The sequence below is a fragment of the Blastocystis hominis genome (assembly GCF_000151665.1).
Source record: "Blastocystis hominis, Singapore isolate B (sub-type 7) whole genome shotgun sequence assembly, scaffold_3".
NCBI lineage: Eukaryota > Bigyra > Opalinata > Blastocystidae > Blastocystis > Blastocystis hominis.
This window is the reverse complement of record NW_013171838.1, coordinates 1179999-1200385: the sequence shown is the minus strand read 5'-3', so window position 1 is coordinate 1200385 and position 20387 is coordinate 1179999. Positions and strand designations below refer to the sequence as shown.

Here is a 20387-nt window from a genome sequence, read left to right as displayed (position 1 = left end):
CGTTGAAGGACCAGCTCGCCGTGCTGCAGGCCGAGGTGCGCAAAGAGCCGCAGAATGAGCGATAGATCGCCAAGTTTGAAAAGGAGTCCGCGGAAGGAGCACCGGAAATCCAGCAGCTTTCGGGAACGGTGCAGAAATACAGCGCGGAAGTCGCGTCTCTTCGCAGTGCTCTGCAGAATCTAGCGCAAGAAGTCGTGGAGAGAAGGGGGTGAAACGTAGATCGATGCGCTGCAGAGCAGTTTGGCGTTAATTCGCGAAGAGCGGAAGCGACGGGAAGAGATCGTGCGAAAGAAATGGGATTCGTTTATCGCGGACGACGAGCAGACGCTTCTGGTTCTCGACCGCGACCGCAAAGCGTTTCTCACGACGCAGCAAGCCACCAAGGAGAAGACGGACGCGGAGCTGGCGTCTCTGCAAGACGTGCTTCGCAAGGAGACTGTCAAAGAGGAAGAGACGCAGCAGCTGTTGAAGGAAGCGACGGAGACGAACCAGGTGGTGATGGAGCGGCTGCAGAAGGCGCAGGCGGAGAAGCAGACGACGCAGAGCACGCTCGCGGAGAAGCAGCTGCAGCTGCAGCAGAACGAAGAGACCAAGACGCTGATCGTGAAGAACATGCAGCAGAAGCAGGCGTCCTGCGAGGAGGAGCTGAAAGAGCTGAAGAGCTCCATTGCCTCGCTGCAGGAGAACTATCGGTCGAACTTGGTGGCGGTGACGCGGCTGCAGGCGGAGACGCAGAACGATCAGCTGCAGCTGGATGACGTGTCGCGACGCGTGCTGGAGATGCAGGAAGAGGAAAAGCGGCTGATGCAGGTGCTGCAGGAGAAGGAAGCGTTCAATGCATCGCGGCGAAGCGAAGTGGACCAGCAGAAGCAGGGTGTTTTGGTGGCGAAGCAGGTTTTGGCGGAGAAGAATCGGCGATTGGTGCAGCTGAATGAGGATTTGAAGGAGCAGGAAGAGTTGTATTCGAGCGAGAAGAAGTTGTTGCTGCAGCGACGTGCGACGCAGCAGGTGTGCGTTGTGTGGAAGTGTGAGTGTAGAAAGAGCTGAGCGAAGGCGACGAGAAGTGGGCGAAAGAGAAGGAGGCAAAGCTGAGTCAGATAGGTAGGAATTGAATGAATGAATTGAATGAATTGAATGAATTGAATGAATTGAATGAATTGAATGAATTGAATGAATCATTGAATGAATTGAATGAATTGAATGAATTGAATGAATTGAATGAATTGAATGAATCATTGAATGAATTGAATGAATTGAATGAATTGAATGAATTGAATGAATTGAATGAGTGAATTGAATGAGTGAATTGAATGAGTCCATTCAATGAATCCATTCAATGAATCCATTCAATCGCGTGGAGAAGCTTCTGTTGATGAATAATCTTGTCTGATGTGATGAAGACAAATCTCGTCCTTATCCTGAAGAAGCTTGTTGCTTGTTTATCTTATGATAGCCCAATCTTTCATCCAACTCGCTCCCTTGTCCTTCCACTCCACTCCTTCGAACCCTTTCTTACCCCTTCTAGACCAACTCCAAAGCGAAATCCAGCAATTTTCCCAAGCCAACGAGCAGCTTCGCTGTGACGTGGAGGCTCTCCACAAATCCTCCACCGCCGAGGAGCAGTCCTATCTCACCAGCGTTCATCATCTCCAAGAGCAAATCCAGCAGCTCCAAACCATCGTATCCTCTTCCCTTCCTTCTCTTTCTCACGCTCAGTGTGACGATCGCGACCACAAACGCGAGGAAATCAAAGAAACTGCAGGACGGATCGAAGAACTCGAGGCACGTGCCCAGGAAAGCGAGCTCACGCGGCGCCGTCTGCACAACACATTCCAAGAACTCCGCGGAAACCTCCGCGTCATCGCGCGTGTGCGTCCGCCGCTCCTCTCTGACCGCATTAACGGGCGTTCTCCCGCGGTTTGGGTGGAGGGCGACGCGACAGTGTGTGTGAAATACAAAGAGAAAACGACGCGGTTCACGTACGACGGCGCGTTCGGCACGGACTCGACGCAGGAAGAAGTGTTCGACGAGGTCTCGAACTTCGTGCAGAGCGCGCTGGACGGGTACGACGTCTGCTTGTTCACGTACGGGCAGACGGGCAGCGGGAAGACGTACACGATGCAGGGCGTGGGAGAAGAGGAGGCGCGCGGTATCGTCCCGCGGAGCATCGAGAAGATCATGGCGGAGGTGGAGCGACTGCGCGATGTGGGCTGGGAATACTCGCTGGAAGTGTCGTTCGTGGAGATCTACCGCGAGGTGGTGCGCGATCTGCTGGTGCGCGACGCGCGGCCGCACCCGAAGATCGAGGTGAAGTTCGATGTGGGCGAGCGGGCCGAGGATGAGGAATAGGCGGAGGGCCATCCGTATTTGACGAACGTGACGAAGCTGTGCGTGCAGACGCAGCAGCATATTCATCGTCTGATGGAGGTGGCGTCGGCGTGCCGCGCGGTGGGAGTAGGCGTGGAGAGAAGCGAGTGAATTGCAGAGCACGGATATGAACGACGAGTCCTCGCGAAGCCACGTGGTGTTTACGCTGTAGAGGCTGGAAGGGAGTGAATAGGGCGTAGATATATCTATGGGGAGAATCGCGCCAAGAACAGCGTGATCAACGGGCGATTGAATCTGGTCGATCTGGCGGGTAGCGAGCGGCTGGACAAGTCGCACTCGAAGGGCGAGTCGCTGGAGGAGGCCAAGTTCATCAATCGGTCGCTGAGCGCGCTGAGCAATGTGTTCATCAATATCCGGAACAACAGTCCGCATGTAAACTTCCGAGACAGCAAGCTCACGATGATTCTGAAGGATTGTCTCTCCAAAGAAGGCAAGACGCTCATGTTTGTAAATCTCAGTCCGGCGATCGAGTCGGCGCAAGAAAGTCTCTGCTCGCTGAACTTCGCAGCGACCGCGAATCAGTGCAAGCAGGGACAAGCAAAGCGAAAAGTGACGCGACGATACTCTGTTTATTGAACAAACAAACAAACAATCAAATAATCAAATAATCAAATAATCAAATCGACATCAACTCAACTTTAGAGGAACGTCTGGCGCGCAAAACCAGCCACCGTGTCTTTCAAACTGTCCGTTCCGTCCTTCATCTTCTTCAGCTACGCCTCACCCGCCCACTCGCAGACCTACGATCGTGTCCTTATCGAAAATGTGCAGGAAACCAGGCCGCATGCTCTTCGCCTTCTCCATCCATTTGTCCATCAGAATATCAAACTTGATCGATTGCTCCTATGCTCCACGCATTGCCCCTCCTCTACCTTCACGAACCCCACGTTCATCTCCTTCGCAGGCACGCCGCGCTCCAGATTTCGCTTGATGTATTTCTCGTAGTTTGCGATGATTCGGTTGATCAGCTCCGTCGTCGATACGCCCTCCGTGCGCTGGGTCGCGTGGAACCGGCCCATCTCCTTTATCTCCTTGTATACGTCGTCGTGGCCAGCAGAAGCGTACGGAATGTCGTCGTGGCAGACAAAGTCGATGCGATGCTCGTCCAAAAATTCTTTAGTCACTACCCACGGAGCGTCGCGCACGACCTCGTCCACCCACTTGCAGTGGCGGAGGGATTCATAGCGCTCCTTCTCCGTCATGACGGTCATTCCCTTCATTTTGTGAGTCAACTCGTCGTTGCAGCAACCAACAATGAGATACGTGTTGGGGAAGGATTTCTTGGCTTGTTCAAGCGCCTACAAGTTCGAACCGAAACACAGATTCCCACTCTTGCATGACCATAGTGGAAAAGGTCAAAAATACCATCTGCATAAAGGCGCACCGGTCTTCCCCACTTTTCGGGAGGTACCTTCGCACGAAGCTCCTCATCGGTCATCTTCTATGTATCAAACGTGGATCAGGATACAAACAGACACATCGTATTCAACCTCCTTTTCTGTGTCCTCCACCTTCTCCACTTCCACCTTTTTGCTTCTACACTTTCAAAAACCCGAAAAACATCCCACGTATTCTCCTCCACGACATCTGTCGATTTGGTTGCTCCCTCGCGCTTCATAGTTGAAATTGTTTTTATTAATTAATTAATTCGAATGATTGCTAATTCCAAAAATAAGACCGATTTCCCTCTTTCCTCGATTTCAATTTCGAACTCTTTGTTTGTTCCCTTCATCTCAATGCTTCCCTCCATTTGATAGCAAGCTGCTTTGCACTATTCTATTCCGTTCTGCGACCAAGCTACTCCACTCTTCTTCCATCCCAACTCCTCTGCGTTAATTGCAACAAACAAGACAAATATCGATAACACCGTACCCACCATTTTAAGCAGTGAGGATACAAGCACCTCCAGCAGCCTTAATCTTCTTCTCAGCAATACTGCTGACGAACTTGGCCTTCACCACGATCGGTCTCTCAATGCGACCTCTGCCGAGGAGCTTGAACACTCCGTGAGCCTTGAGGTCAATCACGGGCGCCTTGGTGGTGTCCTTCATGGCCTGCTGCTGAGCCTCCTCAGGGAGCAGATGCCACAGCTCGTCCACGTTGATGGTAGGGCAGTACTCAGTGTTACGCTTCAGGTGGAAGTGTCTCATACCGACCTTTCCGAAGTATCCAGGGTGGCTAGATTCGAACAATGACACAAACCCCTTACAACTTATCGAAAAGGATACGCAGGTGGTGAAGACCTCCGGCCTTACCACGTCCCGAAGGATGGCAACGATGCTTACCTACAAATCACGGAAACAGCAAACACTCTACCAATACGACCATGGCCAGCGCTAACGTGACCTCTAGCCTTTCTGTTCTTGCTGAATCTGCTAGGCTACACAAACGAGTTAGATCACAGTTCAACCGAGAAAAGTGCCCAAAACAAGTTGCACACTCTCTTTCTCACTCAACAACACATCCGAAGCCAAACTTACCATTCTATATTCTGGTGAAACCGATAATAGTGGATGTAGTTGACCAGAGAAGGGGCGTTCAATGGTCAGAATAAGAAGCAATTAATTACTGAATGCCCTCTTATTTATAGAATACTAACACGACCATTGTATCATCATGAAATATGCTTCTATTTCGCAGAATAAAGTCAATATTAAAGGTAAAATAGGATATCACAGATTTAGGGAAAATTTACATTATAGCCTTATTTCAAAGTATACTTTTAGATCCGACCATAAAACAAAGCAAATCACTCAAATTCAGAGAGAAAAAATCATAACAACATACAAACTGAAACGTCCAGGTCGTTTTTTATACACCTTTTGATATTTTATGCCCATTCAATATTAATCTTGCATTGATTGCAGATTTATATATATATTGATTGGGAGATATTATAGTTTACAGTAGCATATTTATTTTGCTGACTACTGAATAGTCAAGAGATGACAGAACAAATCCTAAAAGCAGTGTTCGTAGAATACTACTACACGAATATGGCCTATTGTCCGGAAGAACTTCAGAATATATATGGGGAAAACTCGATTATGTGTATTTATGACACGCAAAACAGAGTAAGCATATCCTTTTCATCTCGATCGTAGAATGAGCAAACGTACACTGGAAAAGAGCAGATAGCCAAAGGTATTCAACAGTTCAATTTATATAATGCGGTTGTGAACATTTCGAGCGGAAGCACAAGTTGTGTGTGTTTTGGAGAGAGTGAGAATGGTTGGTTGTTATGAGTGTCAGAGCATTACCTTCTCTCCGTGAATGGTTTACTCACAATCAAAGGAGAAACTCGCTATTTTACCCAGAGTTTCATCTTAGAGAAACTAAGTTAGTGATTTGATGTTTCTTCACGGTAGAGGACACACCCCGCGTTTTCTACATTCGAGCTGACACACTTTCTCTCCTCGTCCCCCAAACTCTGTCCGACAAGAACGCCATCGAGTTCTCCGCGGATCTCGCTCAGGAAGCAAGCTCTGCTCCCTCGGAACGGGAGCCTCGCCGCGTGGCAGACCATGCAAAAACACAAGAGCGAAAGAAATTCGTCCATCGCGATAACCATCGGGATGATCGCGATGACACGCGTCCTCGTGAGAATTCGTCGCGTCCACTGTTCGAAATGTAGGAAACGAATGGAGAATGCGAGGTAGAATCTTCGTGAAGAACATTCCCGATGATTGTACGGAGAGCAGTCTGATCGAAGCGTTCAACGAGTTTGGCGAAATCAACCAGATCAAGATCTTCGAGGGGAAGAAGTACGCGACGGTGAGCTTCAACAAACAAAACCGCGATTTCAATTCGCACGAAGTGTACGATAGGATCGAGGCGAGCAAGAAGGAGATTCTGGTGTGCGGGAGAAGCGTTCGCATTGAGCCTTTCATCTGTACGTGCCGAGCTGGCGCATTACACGTAGTGAACCATAAAAAGCAGAACTATGATCGGTACCACGGAAACAATTCGCGAGAATACGCGCGACAGGAGAAATAACACGTTATTGGGGATTTGAGAACGATTTTGGCTGTTTGTTGGAAAAACGACTGTTTTGCTTTGCGCCGATTTGGCCCAAAAAATGGCGTGCGCTCCCAGGTTTGCTTCAAAGTTCGCTCAGAATATGTGTTCTGTGTTTGAATCCGCTGGAATCCACGGATTTCCGGTGAGCTCTAAGAACATTCGGGTTTTCCTTTTGTATCTGTTCGAACCGTAGGTGTTGCTTAATCCAGATGAATTTTATAATATGCTTATTGTAAAAAATGACGGTTCCGGTGATGTGTAGGAACAGGTTAAGCAATCAAAGAAACGTGTAACTTTATCGTCTCTGTAATCCTTCCGCGTCTTGCTAAGGACTAGCTATTTGGGAACTGGAGATTTGGAGGAGAAGCTGGTATCTTCCGTGAGTAATGCGCTTCAAAAGGAGCCGGGTTTGAAGGTAAAGTGGTTCCTGGATAAGGTGAGAGAGTGTTTTCTTTCTCAGGTAGGGTCGTGGTTGTCGCAAGGTGCGAGGGAAGAGTAGTTCGGGGATGCTCACTCCTCTCTGCATGAAATATGGAGAAAGGTTTGCTTTCTGTTTCTGTGCAAGTAATCATCAGACATAATGTCTATCTCTACACGCCGGTGCTTTCCGAGAACCTGGTCACGCAGTTCCTTCCGCCTCGATGGAACGAAATTCTCAGCGTGTACCACATCAAGAGCTACATCTTCGATAACAACATGATCATCAGCGGCGCGAATCTTTCGAACGATTATTTCACAACTCGCATTGATCGCTATGTTCTCTTCGAAAACTGCCCCGATCTAATTAATTACTACGAAAAGTTTTCCCTCTCTTTTTTCCTTTTAAATCCCAGTTTTTTTGCCATTTTATCGGAATACTGTTCCACGATCTCTGCAGAATCTGGCCGAGTGAGTCGTTATAGTGTGTTTTCTGGTTATTTCGCGATGTAGTGTCGAGTAATCGAACCCACAACGAGTTCCGAAGCCGTGTGATGGAGTTGCTTCGAACCGGAGGAGATGCGACATGCAGCGCATCGCATGCCGATGTGTTGATTTATCCCACTTTCCAGCAAGAAGCACTCAATCTCACTGCCGATTACACCAGTTTCAAGGGTGTGCTCGACGTGGCTTCGCGCTTCCAGGACACCGATCTTTATCTCACCTCCGGTTATGTCAATTTCCCCGCGGAAATCGTGGATGTCCTATCGAAATATAACGGGAAAATGCGATATCTGTTCGCAGCCCCGCAGGCGAACTCGTTCTTCCACGACCCTGGCTTCGCCTCGGTGATTCCCGCGTTGTACAATATCGTTCATCTGATTGGACGCACTAATTGCTAGCTGCAGTGCAATTTCTTCCACCGATGCCAGGAAAGCCACGCAGACGCGCACTTGTAGGCGTTGATTCTCGGTGAGGAGCGTAGCCTGGAGTATCTGAACAAGAACTGGACGTACCACTCGAAGGGGCTGTGGCTGCTGCCGCGCGATCGGACGGAAGCGCTGGTCACGATCGGAAGCCCGAACTTCGGAATGCGGTCGTACTTCCGAGACATGGAGTCGCAGCTGTACATGATTTCGGAGAGCAAGGAATATATCTTTGTGATGAGTTGAGTGAATGAATTGAATGAATTGAATGAATTGAATGAATTGAATGAATTGAATGAATTGAATGAATTGAATGAATTGAATGAATTGAATGAATTGAATGAATTGAATGAATTGAATGAATCATTGAATCATTGAATCATTGAATCATTGAATCATTGAATCATTGAATCATTGATTCATTGATTGAGTCATTGCTTCAATGAATGAATTGATTGAGGGACTTAACTGCACTCCGCACCAAATTCGAGCAGGAAGCGCAGTATCGGTTCCACAACAAGGATGTAAGCCTAGCGTGAGAGTGTGATCTAGACGATGGAGGTCACTGCCGATCTCTTCGACTCGCCAGAGCGATTCCCGCCTCATTGCCCGCTCTCAGAGGGACGACTGAACTCCTTCTTGAAGATGATGCAGGGATTGCTGTAAGTCGCGATCGCCTGCTGCTATTGCTTCCCTTCCAATGATGAAAATGGTGAGAATGATGGTGAGGAAGGGAGAATGAGTATGATTCAAACTGTGGATCCCTTTTTGTGCAACAAACCAGTCCGTCATATCTTCTTCTTCATAAGAGCACCAACCAGGTTAACTATGAGGCTTCTCCTTCTTCTGGCGGAACAGAGCGAGCAAGGAGGTCTTCGACACGCACACCACCTTGAAACGCACTCCGGGAATATCTCCCACGGCGTGTCCAGAACGACCGAATCCAGCAATCAGCACCTCGTCGTTCTCATCCACGTAGTTCAAGCAACCATCGCGAGGAACGAAAGCGGTGATCTTCTTGCCGTTCTTGATCAGCTGCACACGCACGCACTTACGAATGGCAGAGTTGGGCTGCTTAGCCTCCACTCCCCTAACCATCACTCCACACCACGAAACACGTACACCTTCTCGAGGACAATTCCCTTGGCCATGGTAGCTCCTCCGAGCACATTGGCCTTAATAGAAGAGATGTTGTGTCCCTTCTTGTACTTCTACACATTATTTCGACGCTCCAGACGAGATTACCTTATCGGCCCAACGCTCCTGGCGACGGACCACGCGAAGCTTGCGAGCAGCACGAATACCACAAGGTTTACTATTTTCAATGTTAGAAATTGGCTCCACAAGGCAATTGCCAAACTCAACCACTCCCAACTCCAAAATGATCTGTTCAATACTTACCCCTTACCCATTCTTGATTAACACGAATGAATTGAAGAAGATAATTCTTTCTGGAACTCCTAGATGTTTGCCCAGAAAGTGATGACCCCCTGGGTAGGATTAAAGCCCCCACGATTACTCCACGGACCCGCCCTTTTTTTACCCCCACAATTATTAATTATTATTTGCCGTATTTAGAGAGATAATTGATTTTATTAGTATCAATAGAGTAGACCGAGTACCTTAATGCTCTCTGAACAGTATCATTGGAGTCCATGAATAACCGCGGAATGTTTGATAAAATGAAATGAGTGAGAACAAAATATTAATAATGTTCGCTATTACACTCCTTTTTATCATTGCGTTGGTCGTAGGACAGAGGACAGGAGAATCACGAAATAGAACGCTCGTGTGGTTCCTTTGACTCACGAAAACTTCGATGAGGTCGTAAATGGAGACAAGAACGTGTTTGTGAAATTTTATGCTCCTGTTTGAATTGCTTTGCTCCATTCAATGTGTAGTGGTGTGGACATTGTCAGCACCTTGCTCCGGAATACGAGATTCTGGCGGAATCGTTCGCTAGAGTGTAGTATCTAGTTCGCTGCGTCACGTTTAGGAAGAATGTGGTGATTGCGGAAGTGAATGCTGACGAGGACAGAGAACTCGCCAACCGTTTTGAAATCCACGGATACCCCACGCTCAAGTTCTTCCCTGCCGGCCATCCGGACGCTCCGGAAGTTTACCAAGGCGAGCGCTCTGCCGAAGCCCTTACGAACTGGCTGAACGAAAAGATGGGTAGGCCTCGCTCCCATTCTCTCATCCCCAGGTACGCGCGTGACGGTGAAGGGCGCTACCAACAACGTGAAGGTCTTGACCCCCGGTACCTTCGACCAAACGATCGGCGAGGAAGGCAAGACGGTCTTCGTGAAGTTCTACGCGCCCTGGTGCGGCCACTGCAAGAAGCTGGCTCCGGACTACAAGAAGCTGGCGGACGTGTTCGCGGAGGAGAAGAACGTGATCATCGCGGAAGTGGACGCGGACAAATACAAAGACCTCGCGCGTGCGTACGACGTGGCGGGCTACCCGACGCTCAAACTGTTCAAGAACGGCGAGATCGTGGATTACAAGGAGGCGCGCGACCTGGCTTCGCTGGTGGCGTTCGTGAACAAGCACGCGGGAACGGCGCGAGAGACCGACGGGTCGCTGAAGAAGAGCTACGGACGCATTGCGGAGGTGGACGAGGTGCTGCAGAAGGCGGAGGGCTTCAGCGAGGAGCTGCAGAAGGAGGTAGAGGCGATCTTGGAGAAGACGGAGGCGAAGGTGGCGGAGAGCAAGCGGATTTACGCGTCGATTCTGAAGAAGATCGCGGAGAAGGGAGAGAAGTATGTGCAGGACGAGCGAGCCAGATTGACCAAGTTTGTCGAGGGAGAGAACATCGCTCCGCTGAAGAAGGGATTGTTCCGAATCCGGCTGAACATTCTGGATGCGTTCAACTGGGGGGTAAAGAATGAGGAGGAATTGTGGATTGTTTGTTGGAGAGCATAGTGGGGAATAAGACGTATGGATTGTGCGTACTAGGAAAAGGAACGATAAATGTTGAGTTGAAGTCGAAATAACAAAAGAAAACAAAACTTGCAGGAAATGAATCAAAAGAGAGAAGAAGGAGCTACAAACCAAGTACTCCGGTTGGTGGATAGAAATAGGATAAATTGGAGATCATTCCACCAAAGATCATACCATCCAAATTAGAACGCATCGCTCTACCCATTCCGAAAGAGAACCACTTCGTCATGACTACAATTACGTAAGGGGCGTCCACCTTCTCTCCCACCCCACCAATTTTCCAACAAACACCCCACATACAATAAAATACAATTATTCAAAAACGGGCGTACGCAATTCCGAGCAATCAAACAATTCCAGGCTATCAAAGTTCAGCGACATATCCATTCCCGTGACCGATCCGCAGCGATACGGCTCCGATCCGTAATCATTATCGCAAAATCCATAATCCATGATCGAGATAGGAGATCGTGGAGTTAGTACTGTTGGATAGTCAATAAAAACAGCGTTCTCCACCCTCGTTTCTACCTTGGGAACGGGAACTTCCATCTTCGGGTAGACGAGAGGTTGTGCGGCTGATTCCGTCATTATCACTGAAACAGGAGAGGAAGAAGTGGCCGTAGGTTTTGCTACGGGTTCCTGTATCGACGGACGTTGTAACTCCTTCGACTTGCGCCGAGAATCACTGTACATGTTTTTAGTACATGTCTTATCATTGCACGATTGACCGAATCTTACGCTTCTGTTAATCTTTTGAAAATACTTTTGAGCATGCGTACGGACCTGAACAAGATTACGTGTCGAAATCTACATGTGGCGGTATCTGCTAGAATTGTACCATTCCTGCAATCTGCTTCCAATCGTTGCCGTACTTTTGGAGTCCTTGTAAGAAAAGTTCATGTTCTTTTTCATCCCAGCGTCCTAGTGATTATCGCCCTGGCATGAAGCCCACCAGTCTTCTCTGACTGCTCGCTAGCCAAATCGATATTCTAAAGAATAACACTTCCATTTACAATGCCTACCGAACCAGATGAATTGACTCCTGCCATGTCCCTTTTTCTACTTATTAGTCAATTCTATAATTAATCACGCAGCAATAGATTCAATAGTTCTTGTTATTAAAAATGACTGTGCATTTTGCCTTAAGCGTGGAAGCGGGGATGATTCAATTTTAGCAAAGACCGCTACTAATGAAAGGAATTATTGGTTGAATTGTATTCCTAAGCACTCTTGATCCAAATTTCGGAGTAATCAGAGGATCCCGAAAGGTAGTAATGTGTTTGTAAGGATATGGAGTTTCCCTCCAAAATTCTTCACGCATGGTTATCAGTTTTGAATAGTATGTGGATAATATGGGTAGAACGAATCTTTTCTGCATTTATGCACGCATATTCCCTGAATGGTGTGGATGGGCTGGAATAACACACACAGCAGGAAATGAAAGATATACAAAAAATACATAAAACTATTATGACCATTTTGCTTCTTGAGGCACCTTCTTCCCTATCCTCAAAAGAGTCCCAAACGAACGATATTATTGTGGAAAGAGTGGTTAAGGCCTTAACGGACACAGAGCTCACCATCTGCCTCTTTGGAACGTATTTGCTTGTATTCTACTGCATTTGTAGAAGTGAAGAGGTCCAGAGATATATTTCCTCGTTATACCTCATCTTGTGGGATTATTGTTTACTGTACAAGAAGATACAAACCAACTGCATTGTACTTCCATACGTCGAAGGAGGTAGCGAACGGTATATGCTCGTAAAGGGTAGAAGGAAATGTGTTAACAGAAGGTCAAACTGTAGTGGTGACAGTTCCTTCCTATTTTGACAACGGTAAGATTGAGAAACTGAATGCTCAAAGACAGAGCCAAGGTTTTTGTCCATTGCAGGTTATAGCATTTGTACTTTCTGAGTTAGATCCACTCGGTCGATAGTAATTTGTTTGATGAGAATGTAATCGGATTGGATTTCGAGTCTTCGAAATCAGTCCACTATAAAATGGCTTGTATGGGTGGTACGTTTGACTGCTTACATCCCGGCCATCGCATTTTGCTGACTCTTGCTTCTCTCGTTTGCGACAAGTTGATCATAGGCGTATTTCTAGGAATAGGATCGATTTGTTTCTAGCTCACAACGGACTCCATGCTCCAATCGAAGGAGAAGCACGAGTTCATTCAGTCGTACGAAGAACGGAAGGCGTTGGTTCTCGACTTTTTGCACACGTAATGTCCCCGTTTCCCTCTGTCGCATAGGATTTCCCCGCATTTAGAAGTGGACATTTCTCCCCTCACCGATATCTACGGTCCCTCCGTGGTGAAACCGGACTTAGAAGCCATCGTCGTGTCTCTGGAGACGCTTCCTGGAGCCAAACTCATCAATCGCGTGCGCGAGGAGAAGGGAATGCGTCCTCTGAAGATCCTCACCGTGAATCGAGGCAGCAAATATCCGCTCAGCTCCTCGTTCATCCGTCAATACCTTCATCCTTGCTTTGTTTGTAACAAACACTCCACAATTCCAGCGTGTGCGTAATGTCTTCGGGCTGGATATCTTCATCGTCTTCGCCTCCTCCTTCTCTAAACTCCTCGGCTGCTTGTGGCTCGTGTCCAAACTCGGCGCTCGCTTCTTCTTCGCGGAACAGATCCTTCCCGAAGCAATCTGCAGCGAACGCAAAGCCGTTCGGCGATTTTTTGAGCTGCTGAATGAGCGCGTCGCTATCCAACCGCTCGCTCTTTATCGGTTCTGCGCTCTCTTCGCATTTGGGACACGCTCGTCTGGTCAGATCCACGCAGGCTTTGTGGAAGCAGTGTCCACAGCGGAAATACACCACGGGGCGTTCCAACGAGAGTCCGCACGCCACACAGCGCGTTTGTTTCAATGCGAAGGCGTGGTTCTTGAAGCGAGATAGCTCCGACTCCACGCGCTCTCGCTGCTCGCGGAGCTGTTTGGCCTGCTGCTCGTCCTATCGTTCACGTCGATCGGGGTTTCTACCTCTTCGCGAAGACGCTTTTCCTCTTCCAACTGCGCGATGATGACCTGGCGAACCAGAGAAGCGTCGATGTGCGGGTTCTCGCTGAGAATCTGCACAATTCGAAGCAGGGGAACGCAGCCGCTTTCGAGCACTTTGGAGATCACGCGCTCCAATTCCTGCCGATCGATGAGCTGCGTGTGTCGAGTCTTGCCACTATCTGGATCTGTAGTGGGTTCGTTCGTGGGTTCAGAGGTGTTGTTTTCGTTCGAGTTGTTTTCGTTCGAGTTGTTTTCGTTCGAGTTGTTTTCATTCGAGTTGTTTTCATTCGAGTTGTTTTCATTATTCAATTCACTACTCTTCTCCCCTTCTTCTTCTTCTTCTTTTTCTTCCTTCTTCGGATAGTCCTCGCTCTCCGCATACAGCTGCAGCAGCAATTCCCACAGCGCATCGTCCGTCTTCTCCTTCTCGCACAGCTTCATCGCCTCTTCTCGCTGCCCTCCCTCGAAGTACAGCCGCACCAACACTCCGCTCAGCTGCAGCTTCATGCACACGAACAGCAACCCCTCCTCGCACTTCCCTCGCTGCAGCAAAAACAGCGCTTCATCCGGATCGTACTTCGCTCGCGGGTCGCGCAGCAGCTCCATCACCTTCTCCACATTCGCTTCGCGACTCTCCGTCGGCTCCAAATCCCTTCGAAGCAGCAATTCTAGCAGCGTGTTCCACACGATCGTCCCGCAATCCGGCCGGATCGCCACCACCTTCTGCAAAAACGACTTCAACGCCGCCGCGTTGTCCACAAAACAGTGGAAAAACCGGTCCGGCTGCACGTTCGCAGGCGCCGCGCAGAGCTGCAAGAGCAGCAACGTCGTGGCTTCCGGCTCCGCATCGACGAGCCGCTTTCCGTAGCGCTGGAGCAGCTTCGAAGCGTCCGGAGCCGGCAACGTCGCGACAAACTCGATGGCGTCGTGGAACGCGGCGGTCTCGTCGATCTGGATGGCGAGAACGCGCTCATAGATGCGATGGCTCTGCGCCAAATAGAGCGCCTCGCGGTAGTAGCCGGCTTTAGCGAGCACGTCGATCACCGCCGGGACGTCGAAGCGCTCTCCCAGCGCGTTCTGGTAGACGAAGGCCTGGATTTTCTCGTTGCTGTGCAGCTTGACGTAGTTGTTCATCAGCAGAACCGTGTGGTCCACCGTCGCTTTCCCGTTGCGGTGCAGCTCCTCGAGATACTCCGTGAGATTGTGGATCTGCGACGCGTCCAAAAACCGCCGAATCACGTACGACGCGTCCAAAAACCCGATCGCGAAGATGTACTCCCGCATGGCCTCCGCGAATTCCTTCCGCTCGTACAGCCAGTCGCCGTACATCCGGTGGATCTCGCTCATTTCCTTCTCGCTCAGCCCCCACTCGCCTCCCAGCGCCAAGGCCGCGGGGAACAGCTCGCGCTCGTACAGCAGACTCAGCTTCGTTTGCGTCTCCTTCTCGCGCAGCGCGTACACTGCGTGTCCCTCCGTCATGAAGAACAATAATCCCCACGCCGAGAACACAAACCGGACCGACTCGGGCTGCCCGTTTCTACGATTCACCCGCGGCTCTCGCACCCCACCGCACGATCTGCATCGCGAAGACCTCGCAGCTGTTGGCTAAATTGAACAAGCGAAGCGCCGATTCCTCGCCGGACGCTTCGCTCACCACCGCGCTGTCGCGGTACCAGAACAAAAACCGCTTCGCCCCCGCCAGCAGATAGCTTCGTCCGCGCTCCGTCGCGGAGAACTCGAATAAACCTTCCTCGCGAGCCACCATCTACCTCGCATTCTCACCGCGGTTCTACGAAATTCCCCGATTTGTCCACGCAGCCGCAGTTCGCAGCGCAGCCCGCGGCGTCGTCCAGCGCCTGGAAAACCGCGGATTTCTTCGGCTCCAGCGGGAAGACGTAGCTGCCGAGGCGAGACTGCGTGGCCACGAAGACGACGAGATGATTGGCGTCCTGGGAGTGAGAACCGCGGGGAAAGGAGACGGAAAGAGGCGTGGAAATGGAGAGACATGTGATGGGAGTGGTGAAGTTGGGGGGCAGAGCGATGGGCGCAATCTTCTTTGTGCGAAGAAGATCGCCGAAGAGCGAATAGATGCGACCGCTGGCGCAGCCGAACAAAAGAAGATGCGAAGGCTCATTAACGGCTAATGTGGTGAGCGTCTCTTCTTCGATCTTTTCGAAGAGCTTCATGGATCGGAGACAGAGAGGCACGCCGTTTTCGTCGAAGCTATCCAGCAGCCAGAGCTTTAATGTTGCATTTCCCATGGAGAAGGAATCCTGCATATTTGGATTGATGTGAAGATCGCTGAGCATCCAGTTATACGTTTCGTTGCTTTGCAAATTAGAGCGGAATCGCTTCGCCAAGTTCCGAGAGAACTGGATATCTTCGATGGATCGGCAATCGGTTCCGTCTCCGATTGTGAGCAGCATATTAGAAGATGTGTACTAGGTCCAAAAACACGCCAACGAATACTTGGTAGGCAAAATTGACACAGCTCTCGTGCGCAACAAATCTGCGAAGAGAGAAATCCTCACTGCACAAAGTAATACCACCTTCAGAGTCTCCGATAACAAGAGCATTTCTTCCAGAAGTAACACACGTCACATCCAGTGCCTATAAGTCGTAAGCCATGAGTTTCGCTCAAATACTTGAATGGCATACAAAGGGCTTCCAGGATCCGCCGATTGCAGCAACTCCGCAGAAAAGAAGTTAAATTTTTTCCACATTGAGCTCTACTTATCATCGCCATCAAGATATTCCAACTATCCAACTCGAATGGATTGAATTCACCAAGATTATGTCCTCTGTGTTTTTCAGGGCTATTTCTGGAATCGTGCCAGAACGAACAGATCGGACGAACAAACAGAGTAGAATTCATAAAAGAAACGAAATTACGAACTGGGAGCTTCAGGCGTATCAACGTGATCATCACCACCATTCGTATCTTCCTCCTTCTCCTTCTCCTTCTTCATATTGCTCCACTTCAATGCCTTGTTCGTTGTGAAGGCATACGTCACCAAACTCGCGACAGTCGTACAAGTCACAATTCCCTCCAAAGGTAAGAAAATTTGGATTCCGGGGAACATCCAGATCTGTCTGCTCATACCCGAGATGAACAGCAACATTTGCAAAGCTGTATTCGTCTACTCCTCAGATTCGATCCTCGTTCCCACTTTTCCCAGGAGAGAAGGCTTCACCTCGAGTGACTTCACCATCTCCATCATCTCCGAAGGCCCTGCAATCAAGCGATGAAAAAGAACGTACTGCGATAGCCATGTTTCCAAGCAATGCCAAAGAAGCCAAGTCCCATCAGAACGTCCTTTCCGATAATCACTGCGGCAATTGGCCAGTGAATTAATCCGGAATATCCCATGGAAAGAGCCACACAAACCATGAGCGACTTGTCAGCGATGGGGTCAATAAGCGACCCCAGTCGACTTTTCTGATCAAAATTACGAGCTATGTATCCATCACAAAAATCCAGGGCACTTGCAAAGGCAAATGCTAAGCGTGATGGTCTTTCATTTGAGAATACTGTACAAGCCTGGCAGGAACAGCCCCTTGATGGTAAGATAACCAATCACCGGAGCTAAGACGAAACGAATTCCAGACATCACGTTAGGAATCGTCAAGATACGATTCGAAAGTTTGGCCTCTTTGGGTCTACATTAAAAAAGACAAGGATGCTCACTTATCTGTGGAAAAAGAGCGAGTTTGAACTTGAAACGGAGTCCGATTCAATGCAGAGCAATAGAACGTTCTCTAGAATAAAATAAAGGCGAAGTACCATACAACGGTGTATTGCGCTCGTACGACTCTGCTACTATTAGCAACTACGATATTCCATGCTCTTGGGATAGATTGTACACGAGCAATGCGTGATAACATTCTCTATCCGTTTTCTAGCTTCAGACAAGCTTTCCAAAAATAGGAGCGATTTCAACACTTTGATCCAAACGACCTAATATTGAGGATAAAAATGAATTTTTCATATTTTTGCATGAGAATGAACGTGAATACTGCATGAAGGATAAAGCTTAGAATTCAAAAAAGGAATACAGAAATATACCCGATTATTGCAAATACACTAATTGCCCTTATTCCATCATTCTTGTTTGATTCACATTGAATGAACAGGACGCAAAATTTGCTCTTGACACAAGAAGAGGTGAAGAATTCGCCATCTGTGCAACAGGGATTGGATAGTGAGTTGGAGTTCCAATATCGGTGCTTTGCTTGCGAACTGATTCGTGACGGATCTGTATTGCTAGGATTGTGATTTTTCATGCGATTGCGCTGATTTGTAGTACTCCCGTTGTAAGTGCTTCTGGCCAAATTCTGCTGCATCGGTTTTACTATTTTCACTCTTTCCAGAAGTTTCATCCCTTTTTCGGCATGTGCTGATTTCTTTCGGTTATTTGTAGTGGCCATGACGTGTCTCTTCATTGGTTCCAAAATCGAAGAGGAAATGCGTCCTGTTCCTGTTGTAATTCGGGTTTTCTATCGTATCTATCAGCGCCGAACTGGCCAAGAGATTACCAAATTAACAGAAACAGATCCAGTACTTTTTTTGATACAAAGCGTTCCCTGATTTAGATTTTCCTGCGCTGGCGTTCCATTCTAATTGACACTGAAAAGCTCATTCTCTCCACATTTGGATATCACTTATACGGCATTACCGATCCTCCACAACGATACATCTTGTTCTTCATCCGCAAGCTGGGATGCGACTCTCTGATGGCTCAACGTTCCTGGAACATTCTAAATGACACGTTTTTCTCCCTAACCCATTTCATCATGTAGCCAACAATTACCCCTCTGTGTCTCCTACCCATCCCACTCCATCGCCTGCGCTGCAATCTACCTCGCTGCGATGTATTTCCGTGCACTTCCATACATCGTAGAACCCTCGAGATTCCCCTTCCTTCGCTGAATTGGTGGGAATTGTTCGACACGCGCCTCGAAACCATCCAGCAAATCACACGCGAAATGTTCAAACTCTACGAACGAAAGCGAATTGAGTGGCTCGGCGATGTGGAGGAGGGCAGGGAGCGATCTGTGTGTCACATCGAAACCATCGAGAATTCGGTTATCGTCTCGCCCAGCACTGATTGGACGAATTTTACCGCGGGGAAAGCGGGGAATTCAGAGAAGCTGGAGAGAAGGAGAGAAGGAGAGGAGGAGGAGGAGGAGGGAAGGAGAGAACGACGGAGAGGAGGAGAGGAGGAAGAGAGAAATGATGCAATATACGAAAAACCAAATCGAGAGAGACATCGCCATCATCGCCACCGATCGCGATCTTCTTCCGAGTCAAGGTCACGGTCCAGGTCGCATTCGTATTCAAAGTCGCATTCACATTCGCGAAGGCATTCACATCGTCAACATCACCATCATTTTCCTTTTTGTTGAAGTACACATGAGCTTCTTGGCACGATCGCTATTTCGTGGTCTTTCAATTCGGTCGAGTCCATTTTATGCAGCAAATATGCGATGGTTTTCGGATATGACGGAAGAGCAGCGAGTTGGGCTTCATCTCATGTGTAACGAATAGAACCGTATGAAGATGCAAGAAATGATGATCGATAAAGTGAAAAAGCAAGCGGAAGCCACCATAGTTGATATTAAAGATATTTCGTATGATGCAGGTTTTCTGTACGCTTCACTAAATCGTGTCCATATGTAGTTTAGAGATGTTAGTGGTTTCTCCCAAATTCCGTGGAATGAAATTGATTCAGCAGCACCGACTCATGAACAAGGTAGTAGAGAGAGAAAACTAGCGATTTATTATAGATTTTGTCGGACGAGTTATCTATCCTTCACGGAATCACATTCAAGTGTATGACTCCGGAACAATATGAAGCACAGAAACAAGAGAAATAATAGGAAGTGACAGTTCTATGTTCTATACACCCTTTTCTCTTTGTGTTTGGCAGGAACAAACCAATTGTTTTTGCAGATTCATTTATGAGAGTGATTAATGGCGAGAATGATATCCGCCTGAAATAGAGTTCTGGTGAATAAAACACCCAACATATCTACAACAAGTTTTGGTTTTATGACAATACTATTTCATAAACGCACAAACTGTACAGCAGTTGTTTCTCTCACCATCTAGTGAACCGAAACCTCAAGATCCTGCGATGGTTAAATGCCATTACTCTGCTTCTTTCGGGGTGCGGTTTTTTCGTTGTCTTTCTTACGCCAGACTACGTGATTCCTATTTCCTTGGGATAATTTGGTAGCAATACTTTGAACGACTATTTGCGACTCGATTGCTATGGTTTCGTTTGTACGTTTTTTTCCTTGCTTTAAGCAAAAGACCATTTTTGCTTGTCATCGTGATTTCTCTCATCTGCATGTATTATGTTTCATTTCGCGCAATGAATGGGACTTTTATCGTCACGACTGTACGACCTTTTTGTTCAGCGACTATACATAGTATGCGGTCTCTTTAGTGTTAATCTGTGGTGTTTTATTTTTCCATACCTTCTCCATAAGCAATGTGATAGCCCATCTCTATTTGATCTATGTAATCGTGATTGTTGCCAACGATTATAGAATAATGGGAGCCCAATAGAGGAGTCTGATCTGTTCCGCTTGGAATCCTCTCTCCGTAGTGATCTCTATTTACAAGACTGGCTTTCTCTCTGTGTAGTCGACCGTGCATCCGCTCATTTGCAGGATTACG

At 48.2% G+C, this 20387-nt stretch overlaps 9 protein-coding genes; 5 read left to right on the top strand and 4 right to left on the bottom strand.

Annotated features, from left to right (window-relative positions):
• Nucleotides 1-379: 379 nt before the first annotated feature.
• On the top strand, nucleotides 380-2964 carry GSBLH_T00003567001 (uncharacterized protein; the record flags this gene model as incomplete). XM_013042334.1 has 7 exons in its annotated part: nucleotides 380-1008; nucleotides 1038-1101; nucleotides 1526-1680; nucleotides 1717-2319; nucleotides 2350-2454; nucleotides 2486-2535; nucleotides 2568-2964. The coding sequence occupies exons 1-7, from the start codon at nucleotides 805-807 to the stop codon at nucleotides 2962-2964; spliced, it is 1578 nt and encodes a 525-aa protein (XP_012897788.1). The 5' UTR covers nucleotides 380-804.
• Nucleotides 2965-2975: 11 nt separating this feature from the next.
• Nucleotides 2976-4006, bottom strand: GSBLH_T00003566001 (uncharacterized protein; the record flags this gene model as incomplete). XM_013042333.1 has 6 exons in its annotated part: nucleotides 2976-3101; nucleotides 3133-3231; nucleotides 3261-3686; nucleotides 3719-3829; nucleotides 3861-3924; nucleotides 3957-4006. 6 exons carry the CDS (start codon nucleotides 4004-4006, stop codon nucleotides 3027-3029), a joined length of 825 nt encoding a protein of 274 aa, XP_012897787.1. The 3' UTR covers nucleotides 2976-3026.
• A 234-nt stretch (nucleotides 4007-4240) lies between these two features.
• Nucleotides 4241-4871, bottom strand: GSBLH_T00003565001 (uncharacterized protein; the record flags this gene model as incomplete). XM_013042332.1 has 4 exons in its annotated part: nucleotides 4241-4566; nucleotides 4598-4673; nucleotides 4705-4768; nucleotides 4818-4871. 4 exons carry the CDS (start codon nucleotides 4869-4871, stop codon nucleotides 4269-4271), a joined length of 492 nt encoding a protein of 163 aa, XP_012897786.1. The 3' UTR covers nucleotides 4241-4268.
• Nucleotides 4872-5333: 462 nt separating this feature from the next.
• GSBLH_T00003564001 (uncharacterized protein) lies at nucleotides 5334-6384 on the top strand (the record flags this gene model as incomplete). Its single annotated transcript, XM_013042331.1, has 5 exons — nucleotides 5334-5462; nucleotides 5493-5610; nucleotides 5641-5727; nucleotides 5757-6018; nucleotides 6048-6384. The coding sequence occupies 5 exons, from the start codon at nucleotides 5334-5336 to the stop codon at nucleotides 6382-6384; spliced, it is 933 nt and encodes a 310-aa protein (XP_012897785.1).
• A 555-nt stretch (nucleotides 6385-6939) lies between these two features.
• On the top strand, nucleotides 6940-7338 carry GSBLH_T00003563001 (uncharacterized protein; the record flags this gene model as incomplete). Its single annotated transcript, XM_013042330.1, has 1 exon — nucleotides 6940-7338. One exon carries the CDS (start codon nucleotides 6940-6942, stop codon nucleotides 7336-7338), a length of 399 nt encoding a protein of 132 aa, XP_012897784.1.
• Nucleotides 7339-8537: 1199 nt separating this feature from the next.
• Nucleotides 8538-9203, bottom strand: GSBLH_T00003562001 (uncharacterized protein). XM_013042329.1 has 4 exons: nucleotides 9153-9203; nucleotides 8997-9066; nucleotides 8874-8962; nucleotides 8538-8841 (listed from the first exon to the last, which is right to left on the bottom strand). The coding sequence occupies exons 1-4, from the start codon at nucleotides 9161-9163 to the stop codon at nucleotides 8574-8576; spliced, it is 438 nt and encodes a 145-aa protein (XP_012897783.1). The 5' UTR covers nucleotides 9164-9203; the 3' UTR covers nucleotides 8538-8573.
• Nucleotides 9204-9438: 235 nt separating this feature from the next.
• GSBLH_T00003561001 (uncharacterized protein) lies at nucleotides 9439-10676 on the top strand (the record flags this gene model as incomplete). Its single annotated transcript, XM_013042328.1, has 5 exons — nucleotides 9439-9498; nucleotides 9534-9620; nucleotides 9653-9717; nucleotides 9748-9926; nucleotides 9958-10676. 5 exons carry the CDS (start codon nucleotides 9439-9441, stop codon nucleotides 10674-10676), a joined length of 1110 nt encoding a protein of 369 aa, XP_012897782.1.
• A 312-nt stretch (nucleotides 10677-10988) lies between these two features.
• GSBLH_T00003560001 (uncharacterized protein) lies at nucleotides 10989-11753 on the bottom strand. XM_013042327.1 has 5 exons: nucleotides 11717-11753; nucleotides 11647-11683; nucleotides 11533-11615; nucleotides 11433-11501; nucleotides 10989-11402 (listed from the first exon to the last, which is right to left on the bottom strand). Exons 1-5 carry the CDS (start codon nucleotides 11741-11743, stop codon nucleotides 11007-11009), a joined length of 612 nt encoding a protein of 203 aa, XP_012897781.1. The 5' UTR covers nucleotides 11744-11753; the 3' UTR covers nucleotides 10989-11006.
• A 941-nt stretch (nucleotides 11754-12694) lies between these two features.
• On the top strand, nucleotides 12695-19579 carry GSBLH_T00003559001 (uncharacterized protein; the record flags this gene model as incomplete). Its single annotated transcript, XM_013042326.1, has 6 exons — nucleotides 12695-12790; nucleotides 12824-12918; nucleotides 12949-13186; nucleotides 19251-19351; nucleotides 19383-19455; nucleotides 19490-19579. 6 exons carry the CDS (start codon nucleotides 12695-12697, stop codon nucleotides 19577-19579), a joined length of 693 nt encoding a protein of 230 aa, XP_012897780.1.
• Between the last annotated feature and the right edge of the window lie 808 nt (nucleotides 19580-20387).